The sequence below is a fragment of the Phyllobates terribilis genome, unplaced genomic scaffold (assembly GCF_046119375.1).
Source record: "Phyllobates terribilis strain yellow unplaced genomic scaffold, ASM4611937v1 Scaffold_13__5_contigs__length_258822181, whole genome shotgun sequence".
In the NCBI taxonomy this organism is placed as follows: Eukaryota; Metazoa; Chordata; class Amphibia; order Anura; family Dendrobatidae; genus Phyllobates; species Phyllobates terribilis.
In genome coordinates, this window is record NW_027362773.1 from 196,584,896 (window position 1) to 196,595,719 (window position 10,824).

General features: G+C 41.4%; 1 protein-coding gene across 1 annotated transcript in view; it reads left to right on the forward strand.

Annotated features, from left to right (window-relative positions):
* ADAMTS18 (ADAM metallopeptidase with thrombospondin type 1 motif 18) overlaps positions 1 to 10,505 on the forward strand; it is a 206,695-nt gene extending 196,190 nt beyond the window's left edge. Inside the window, exons 21-23 of the mRNA XM_073659152.1 lie at positions 1,630 to 1,842; positions 2,051 to 2,198; positions 9,397 to 10,505. Coding sequence (XP_073515253.1) covers positions 1,630 to 1,842; positions 2,051 to 2,198; positions 9,397 to 9,530 — 495 coding nt within the window. The 3' untranslated portion in view covers positions 9,531 to 10,505. The remainder of the gene's footprint in view (positions 1 to 1,629; positions 1,843 to 2,050; positions 2,199 to 9,396) is intronic.
* Positions 10,506 to 10,824: the final 319 nt, after the last annotated feature.

Sequence of the window (10,824 nt, forward strand, 5' to 3'; positions counted from 1 at the left end):
GGAGACCCACTCCTTCCTAATGGGAACATGTCGTTACTAAGGCCCACCTCTATGTGTCTTTAAATTGGTATTGGGGTTTTTCCCAAATTTTGGCAGCTGTTAGACTCACTGCATGGGCATTACCACTATAGGAGACGCACTCCCTTATAATGGGAACTTTTTTTTACTGAGGCCCTCCTCTATGTCTCTTCAAAGGGATATTGGAGTGAGTCCAAATTTTTGGCAGCCCTTGCAGTCACTGCATACGCAATAACAGTATAGGAGACCCACTCATTAATAATGGGAACAACAAAGCATAGCCGGCTGATGGCCCTCTAACAATAGTGAGGGCTGACTGCTGGCCCTTTAAGAATAGTAAGGGCCATCTGATGGCCCTATAAAAATAGTGTTTGTGACTTTCAGAGTCCTTCCTTCATAAATGAAACATGATGTGTCTGATGATGTCTCACACACAACATGGCCAGATAAGGTAGTAAAATGTTAAAATTACATTTACTGGTGAATGTATTTTTCATCGTTGAAAGCAATGCAAAAGTGCAAAAACGTATCAAAAACACTATGTGTAAACATAGCTCAGGGTGTGGAGGAGTATTTTTGGTTTTAGTTATTTATTTTGCCTTATATACAAGTCATTGCCCTGTAAAAGATGTTCTTTTTCCCAGGAAAATCCATTTTGGTTTTGTTTTTGTATGTTTTATTGTGAGTCCGTAAAAGTGGTGTAATATCTCTGACAACATTGTTGACAGCAGTGACCTGGGAGTCAGAAATGCTTCAAGGGGTCTTTCCCATACTGTTCCCATGTCATTTGAGCACTGTTCCCATTGATTTGGGCAATTTTTAGGCCCTCTGCAGACCACCAGGGGGGTCGAGTTTCCCATAGACTTACATTGGGCTCGTTAGTCGGACCGAGCACTCGAGTATTCCAATTTGCTCGACCAGAGCAAAGAGCACCCAAGCATTTTAGTGCTCACTCATTACTAGTCTCTAGGTTTTTGCTCTCCCATCTGAGAGTAGCATGATATAGGTGCAGAGATATTAATTCCAGTGATGTATCACTTACTGGGCTGCTAGCTGTAGGTTTGACAGTTTTATCTGCTGCTGATATAACAGCTCTCTGAATGCTGAGCTGTGTATAACCTCGCCAACAGCACTGAATGGTCGCTTCCTATGTATACTGCATAAGGAGAAAGCTGTCAATCAGTGGCGGAGGCGGAGCTACACAGAACAAGAGGACTAGATAGCACATGACAACTAGTCCTCTGGTGATAATCTCCTACTGATAAAACTGTGATTTTATCAAAACTACATTAAGCAGCCCAGTAAGTGACATCACTGGAATCAGGATCTCTGCCCCTACACGATGCTGATCTCTGATGACGAGACAAAAAACTTTTAAAGGGATAACCTAATTAAAAAATGGAACTACCGATATATTATTGATTTATGTGGGAAGGTTACATATAGTAGGAATCTTTTATGCAACAAAAATATTTGCCAATTTTTAGATATTGAAATATTTCCCCACAAGAAATGATATTCTTTTTGCAAAAAAAGGAGTCACATATTAATTTTGCAGACAGTTGATTAATATTTTATGCATTAATGATATTTTTCCATTCATTTTTGCAGTGTTCCGCCACATGTGGCCCTGGTGTAAAGAAACGTGAACTGAAGTGTGGAGAACAAGACAATCATGGCAAACTCGTCACCGTTCCTCAGAGGAGATGTCGTAGTGTCAGAAAAGTGAACGTACCCTTGGAGCAGCCATGCAATAACAAACCCTGTCCCGTGCACTCGCCCTACAATGCATTTTATGTATGGAATACATATCCATGGCAGCCGGTAAATATTTTCTACCTATTGCAAAAATTTTTTTTGCCGAAATGGTATAAAAAAATAATAATAATAAAATATATATATAAACCTATACATACACATATATATATATATATATATATATATATATATATTTTTTTACTTTTTTATATACTATTTCGGAAAAAATATATATATATTGAATGTAACCATAAGATATGTCCACTCTCATCAGTGTACGGTTACATGTGGCGGAGGGATGCAAATACGAGTTGTCCAATGCCTTCATCAAGGTAGACCCGCGGTGGGATGTTTGCCTCATCAAAAGCCGCCAACTTCCCAAGCTTGCAACATGAACTTCTGTCCAACTTCAGGAATCCAAGGTATAAACTGAGAAAACAAAAGTTTAACAGCACTAAAACCTATAGAATTTCAATAGGTTCTGATACATTTGATCCAAAAAAAAAACATTTTAGACCACCATGCAGCAGCAAAATGGGAATGAGGATGAAGGAACACTGTATAGGACTTCTTCTTTGAGGTCTTTTCTTACTGTAGTCACTCATTTTAACGGTCTACTCCGTCCGGCCCAGACCATCATGAAGGCTTCTCCTAGTTATTGAATTTCTTCCATGAATATTTTTGCCTTTTCTTGTTTTAGTGTATGCACAAATTTCTAGTTGAGAACATAAACCCCCAATCTTTGGTTATGTTTATGAATGCTAATATATTAGATGGCATAGCAAGTAGTGATGAGAGAATAAATTCGCAGGACCCTTTTCCGGTGGGCCGGTCAGTATTCCGCGCCTTCTAACTGCCTTTTACCTCTCGACATCCCTGGCTCCTTTTATGATTTGTCAAACTGGCATGACGTCATGTTTGCTTCATGCCACAGCAATGACATTGCGTCAGGGCATCTAATCAAAGGAGACGCTGGCAGGTAGGAGGCGGTGCACAGGGCTTCCATCCATGAGCAATGACATAAAGACATGGACAGTGGGCTAGGATCCTGCAAATTGATTCGTTCATCTCTAAAACTAACCCATCTAAATCCAAATCCTGAAAAAGATGTAAAAGCCATCCCACCATGACACGGTTTACCCAATCGGGATGGTCCCTAACTCTAGTATTAAAACCAGTTTTCAATATAAATGGGGCAGAACAGGACTCATGTAATGACCGGAGATCCGAGAGAGATCCAGTGAGTCACAAACTGGGACAGAGACAGAAATAAACAACACTTTCTTTACTAAAACAGGGTTAAGACTAAAATTCAGTATTGCATGAATCAGTCTCAGGTTCTACCTGGGACACTGTGTCTACTACACACAATCAGCAAAAGCTGAAATCAATGTGCCAATCTCAAGGTTTCCAGTTTATGTGAATTATACTAAAGATCTGGAACAATTTTACCTAAACACTGTGTCGATCTAGTGTGGGTGTTCTATTGGGACCCCTGAGATGGCACACTGAGTACAATCCTACCACTATTAACAATAACAATGCATGAAACTACACCAATTGCTCTTATACCCCTAGTATGCCCGGGTATCTTAAAGTTACGGTATCATTAACCTCAGATGTGGTCTATCACAGGCCTGTGAATCGCGGTGGCTGCAGCTAGTCCCGGAAAACTTTGGCGCCAAATAAAAAGCAATGTTTACAAAAACAGCAAAGGTTCCTTGTCTTGTCGGCCAATGCCGAGCCCACACACCGGGGACTTTAGTCCTGTAGCCTCAGGTTAAGGTCCGGGAAGAACTCTTCACCAGGCTTGTCAGTATCCTCTCAATATGAATGGCACTGGACCCAGTCTATCCTCTCGCAGTCACTAACTGTTTTCCAGACCACCGACCATGCGCTCCGTCACAGAGATGATATCCTCTGTCTCTTTCCCTCTCACTCGACACTTGGCTCATTCAGCACAAAGTCTCTGGTCACTCAGCATGGACTCCCACAAAACTCCAAGGAGCCACACAGCTTTCCCCAGCTCAGCACTTGTTCTTAAGCAGGGATATAGCTTCACCAGGGCCAGGGGTTATCAACCCCCACAGGAGAGCATGTAGAGAGAGAGTATTGCTGAAGTTCAGTCCTCACAGTTCTCTTCAGACTCTCCTTCCAGCGTCTCACACAGCAGACACCCTCGGAACACACAGGGTCTCCCGGTCTGCCCCTGCTCTCAGCTCAGTCAGGCAAAACCCACAGGGTCCTAATGCTCTCCTGCTGCTATCACAGTTCACACTCTCACACTCAGACCCAAATGTTCAGATACCTGGCAAGGAAAGCTATATAGACAAAATGTTCAGCTCAAGGGCCAACCATACTCTAAAATAAAAAAAATACTCTAGGAGCGATGGGCGGAGACTCAGAGCTGGACCTGAGGAGGGTGAATCAAGCTAAATTTAAAAAAATATATATATAGCAGCCTGGGGGCAGGGTTTTCTGAAAATGGAAAATCCTTTTAAAGAGATCTGTGTGCATTGATGTTGGCCATTCATGATGTTAACGGCATATACCACAAAGGACCTCTGGTTTGGCTTATAGTGTCCTATGGTTTCTTGTGAATTGAAAGTAGCAAAAAGGCCAAGTCTACTGACACTGCAGCTACAGTATAAAAATAATGCTGATAAAATATAATATAATGGGGGCTTTGATTTGTATTCTTCATATAGGTCTTCAATCTTATCATGGTGTAATTAAGCTCAAATTAGTATACATAATTGTGAAATCTGCCCGACAAGTGAACCATGGCTTAGATAATTACAACTTCTTGGCCAAACTCCTGACAAATATGAATGACAGCTTTTCTAAGTAGGAAAAGACACAAAAGCTGGGGTGCTGTTACATACATTATTACTAACGAACTGGTAATTATAAAGACACAGGAATTAACCTACAGGCTCACACTGAACTGTCAAACTGAAGACATTGCCGATTAATCATAGGCTAGTGTGCCTTTAACTAATTTGTTAAAACTTTTTTTTATTTTATTTTTATACAAAAAAAAAAAAGAAAAATAAATTAAGGCATTCTGCTGTTTTGGGCGTTGGCCACTAGATGTCAGCACAACAGATTGGTATTAAAGAAAACATCTTGCTTTACAGCCTGCAGGAAAATGAGATGTTATCATCCCATTATCACTATATGGTGAGCTGTGAATGCCGAATGATAGGTTTGATTTACTGCCCAAGTCAAGAGAAGCATCTATCACTATAAAGGAAATGCTAGCAAAAAGTGAGAAGAGGAGAGTACGGAGATTTTCTGGGAAAGGATGCCAGAACTACTGCTTGGCATGTAGTTATTATGCACCAACATTATCCTGGATATCATTCTCACTATGCATATAATCATACAAATGTATGAAATTGAAATTGTATGAAATTGTTGATCAATATTAAGGCAGCAGGTTATACAGCAGAAGTAACCAAGGATTTGTGGGGCAAGATTTAGTATAACTTGTATTTTTACACACGTGGTCAAAATTGTTGTTACCCCTCCTTTAATGAAAGAAAAACCCACAATGGTCACAGAAATAACTTGAATCTGACAAACGTAATAATAAATTAAAAATCTATGAAAATGAACAAATGAAAATCAGACATTTCTTTTCCACCCTGCTTCCGCAGAAGTTTTAAAAAAATTAAACTCATGAAATAGGCCTGGACAGAGATGATGGTTCTTCTTAAGTTAATATTTTGTTGAACGACCTTTTGAGGCAATCACTGCAATCAAACGATTCCTGTAACTGTCAATGAGACTTCTGCACCTCCTGACAGGTATTTTGGCCCACTCCTCATGAGCAAACTGCTCCAGTTGTCTCGTGTTTGAAGGTTGCCTTTTCCAGACGGCATGTTTCAGCTCTTTCCAAAGATGCTCAATAGGATTTAGGTCAGGGCTCATAGAAGGCCACTTCAGAATAGTCCAATGTTTTCCTCTTAGCCATTCTTGGTAGTTTTTAGCTATGTGTTTTGGGGTCATTATTCTGTTGCAAGACCCATGACCTGCGACTGAGACTAAGCTTTCTGACACTGGGTAGCACATTTTCTCTAGAATCCCTTGATAGTCTTGAGATTTCATTGTACCCTGCACAGATTCAAGACACCCTGTGCCAGATGCAGGAAAGAAGCCCCAGATTATAACAAAGCCTCCTCCATGTTTCACAGTAGGGGCAGTGTTCTTTTCTTGATATGCTTCATTTTTCCATCTGTGAATATAGAGCTGATATGCCTTGCCAAAAACTTCCATTTTTGTCTCATCTGTCCATGGGACATTCTCCCAGAAGCTTTACAGCTTGTCAACATGTAGTTTGGCAAATTCCAGTCTGGCTTTTTTATGATTTTTTTTCAACAATGGTATTCTCCCTGGTCGTCTCCCATGAAGTCCACTTTGGATCAAACAACGACGGATGGTGCGATCTGACACTGATGTTCCTTGAGCTTGAAGTTCACCTTTAATCTCTTTAGAAGTTATTCTGGGCTCTTTTGTTACGATTCGTATTATCCGTCTCTTTGATTTGTCATCAATTTTCCTCCTGTGACCACGTCCAGGGAGGTTGGCTACAGTCCCATGGATCTTAAATTTCTGAATAATATGTGCAACTGTAGTCACAGGAACATCAAGCTGCTTGGAAATGGTCTTATAACCTTAACCTTTAACATGCTTGTCTATAATTTTCTTTCTAATCTCCTGAGACAACTCTTTCCTTTGCTTCCTCTAGTCCATGTTGAGTGTGGTACACACCATGTCACCAAACAGCACAGTGAGTATCTGTAGCCCTATATACAGTCCCACTGACTGATTACAAGATTGTAGACACCTGTGATGCTAATTAGTGGACACCACTTGATTAAACATGTTACTTTTGTCACATTATTTTCAGGGGTACCATCATTTCTGTCCAGGACTATTACATGAGTTTAATTTTTTTTTTTAATTCTGTGGAAGCAGGGTTGAAAAGCAATGTCTGACTTTCATTTGTTCATTTTCATAGATTTTAAATTTATTATTACTTTTGTCAGATTCAAGTTATTTCTGTGACCATTGTGGGTTTTTCTTTCATTAAACGAGGGGTACCAACAATTTTGACCACGTGTGTAACTACTTAATATATTGCTTATTCTGGGCCTAATAGTCCAAAGGGCGGTGCTAATCAATGCCAACCTTCTCTTTATACATGTGCATACAAATGTTAATCTAAGGTTCGGACCGCGCATTGGACTTGTGAGGCCCAGCTGCGCTTGGTATCACAGATCCTAGAAGAGTGCATTGATGGATTCCTCCACAAGAGGCCCCCATAAATATTCACACATCTCCACCTTCCACCTCAGACCAGCAGAGGGAGCCCGTTAGGGATATAAATAGGGAAGATGGAGCTAGGCAGTTCAGTCTAGCCAGAACAGAGTTCCTGCTCACAGCCAGAGAGGGACAGAGTTCTCAGTTCGGTTCTTGCAGAATTTTGTCTGCAGAAGTAAGCCCAGTCTAGACTCAGTTGTAGCTCAGAATAGTGAGCTTTAGGTGTGCCGGCACCATAAGATCGGTGAAGAGCGGCAAGCTGCCGTTACTGTGAGTAGCCTAGTGAGGGCCCGAGCGTGGCCGAAGGCGAGTGGAAAGTGAGTAGCAGTGGGGGCAGAGGAGCTTACCCAGCTCACCCCGAAACATATACCGGACACCGGGTCCGAGCTTACTGGGATCTCTACGACCCAGTAAGGCATAACCGGAATCCCTGGAGAACTACAGGTTCCAGGTTCATCAGAGAGCTGATACGTAACAGAGCCAGGAGACACATAGGCCCCGTAAGCTGGGAGCGTGCACTCCAAGAGAAGGCCCTACCACAACGTCAGCCGGTGCAGGACAGAAATAAAGTTAGGCCTAGCTTCAGGCAGGTTAGAAACTTAATACGCAGAGGCAAGAAACAGGAGGCCCTACACCCACTCATTGGGGAGGATTCTGATATGCACCCTTCACCCTACAGTGCTCCGGGACGTGCCTGAATTTCCATCAGTAAAAGGTACTGAAGTGACTATCGTGTCCGTCCCTGTTCTTGCTCTGACCCGGCTGGGTCTCGCCTGTCCTGCATCCCCCTCTCCGTAAGCAGCCCTGAGGCCTAACTCCACCTGTGGGGAGCTATACCATCGAGCTGCCTTATCACCGGCCTCAGTGGACTGCCGCAGCGCTGGTGATTCTCACCAGAAACCACAGGTGGCGTCACGAACTTTCATAAACTTAACAATCAATCCCCTTTTAAAAGCTGACCCCAGGGTACGGGCCCGAGAGCCGACCACCGCGACATCCCCAAGGCCAGGCAAAGGCCCGGGTATCGAGTCGTCCCCATCCCCCTGGGCTAGTCAGACTCTTAAGTCCAGAATCTGAAGTTTTACAGAATTATCCCCCAATCTCCTCCAGTGCTAAAACTTTCAACTAGCAGATCAGAATATATATATATATATATATTAGTGGGGAGAGATTTATTATATTTTTTATATTAATTATAAAAAAACTTTCCTTATTAAGTCCAGTGGGCATACGCTATCAGTGACAGAGCATACATATTACTGCCAGTCACTGACTGATTAGCAGTGGCACCTCCCAATGGACTTTCAAGCCCAGAATAAGGTTATACTGAATGCTTTCCCACAAACCTATGTGTCAGTGTTTTTGGGTACTTTATGGTGGCTTGTGCTATGTAACCATATGGCATAATGATGTTATTCACTTGATTATGAGTGGTTGGTTGTGCCTGTCAATAGTCTCTGCATCCACTTGCATGCATAAGTTTCCTTTTCACATGCCTGCCTTCTCTTACTCTCTGAAAAAATTTCTCTCATAGAAGAAGAAATTGTGAGCAATTCCCAAAGGTTGCCCTTCTTATAAAGAAGACCTGTCACAAGCTCAAGAGGTCCATTTTTTTCTTTTCCTTTAGTCCCATTTCTCTGCTGAGTAATCTACGTTTTTCTTTTTTAAAATCCACCATATGGTTCCAGACTTATGGGCCTTTTTATTTAGTGCTTATTCTTATGGTTTTCTCCCAGGATTCTCTGGGGGCGTGTCTTTAGGCTCCATTTCAGACTCTCTCTGAGAGCCACGCCCCCTTGTAAAGACCATAAGAATTTGCACTAAATATAAAGGCTCATATCTCTGTGGCCATATGACACTTATAAAAAAAAAAAAGCGGAATACTCAAGATAACAGTAGGGATAAATTTCAAGCAAAAACTGGCCACTTTTGGTCTAGTGACAGGTCCCCCTTAAAGAGAATCTCAGCTCTCCCAATTTATCTGTTTTTTTAAAATACTTGTATTCTTTATAGGAAACAATTCTGCAGGATATTTTCTTTGACTCAAGACTTCATTTATTTATTTGGATGCTTCTGTTCCTCTGTTAATATTCCTGGAACTGTATAAATTTATAAACAACTGGTTCTTACTATTCCCCCTGTCAATGGATCGTGTTCCCACACAGTCTGATAATCAATGCTAGCCATGTCAGACTCAGTAGCGACACACATGGATCAGTTTGATGTTTTCTTTAAAATGATGTAGCTAGAACACCATATACGGTAATCATCTGTAATTTTCTTGCTTTACAGAAGATCCATCATGTGTGGATTACTTCAGCTGGTGCTCTCTTGTCCCTCAACATGGAGTCTGCAACCATAAGTTCTATGGGAAGCAATGTTGTAAGTCATGTACAAGAAAGAAACACTACAGTGACACTGGATGACCTTCCGGTATTGGCCATTACTTGTCTTCTGAAGCAGACATTCATGCAATCAAAAGTTAATCCTTCTCTGGAATATTGTTTGATTCTACGACTGGAAAGTCACAGATAAGTTCCAGATAATCAGATTCATCTCTGATTAAACGTTCCTAGGAGCATTCAAGCTGCAAGCTCAACACTGAACTTAGGAAATTCAATTCCGAGGAACCTGTGCTGTGGTCTTCTAAAGAGCACCAAGACGGACGTGACCCTGATCAAAATGCCATGGCTTTCAGTGGATACAACTGGATGTCTATGACATCTACCAGAGTAGAAAGTCCTTGTTTGTAAACCTTGTGTGGAAGACATTCTGGTGGACAGTATCAAAATCTACAGATAGTTCTCTTCACGAGCCAAATGCAACTTTAGTGAATGCTCCTCGTATTGGACACAGATCCAACCATACGAGAAGTCATGTGGTGGTCGGACAGATAATAAAATTTAGAAATGGAGATCTGTACTAATGGACTTTGTATTTCAGATATTTTTAAGCTCTCATCTCATCTTTCTGAGATTTCGGAGTAGATCTCATCCTAGAGTCTGAATTCGGACTAAAGATGGTCCTATTTTGGTTCTTTCATGCAGGTGCTATTACCTTTTGGGTCAACTGTCAGAGTAGACTTCTTTCCTTGGACCCTCAGTGTACAACAGCAAGAAACCTCACTCAGACAACAAGCGTGGTTACAACATGCCAGCTCTGACATTATGGATGGTCTTCCTCACCTTGCTGCTGGAGAATTACGGTGCTTATCTTGAGAACTTATGTTTTGAATTTACTTTCACAGGTAAAATGGGATATTGAGAGGAGATATGAACATACCAAGGAACACTTCAGCTTTTTGTGCAAGCCCTCAACCCACTTTTTTTTTAGGTCTGAGTCTTGAGTGTCTGCTGTATTTTTCTGTAGATGTGCTGCCAGAATATAGAACATCCATCCGAGCAATATGCCTATTAGACCTGTTATTCAATCTTTGGTTTTTCCATGCAAAATAAGAAGTATGCAACTTATTTCTACTGTTGCATGTGAATAGGGCTGCAGGAGATTGTGGATTGTCGTCTGATTTTGTTCAAAGTTTGGCACAAATTTCATAATCATCTTTGGTTAAGAGTAAGACAAATAATTCCAAGGCTACGTGCACCATATGAGTTACATCTCCGGGTTATTTATTATATCAATGCATACTGTGCGATAAAAGACCCCCTGGTCAATGTCCCTTTTCTAAGCTCCAACTGAAGGAAGTTTCCACCAGGAAGTTTT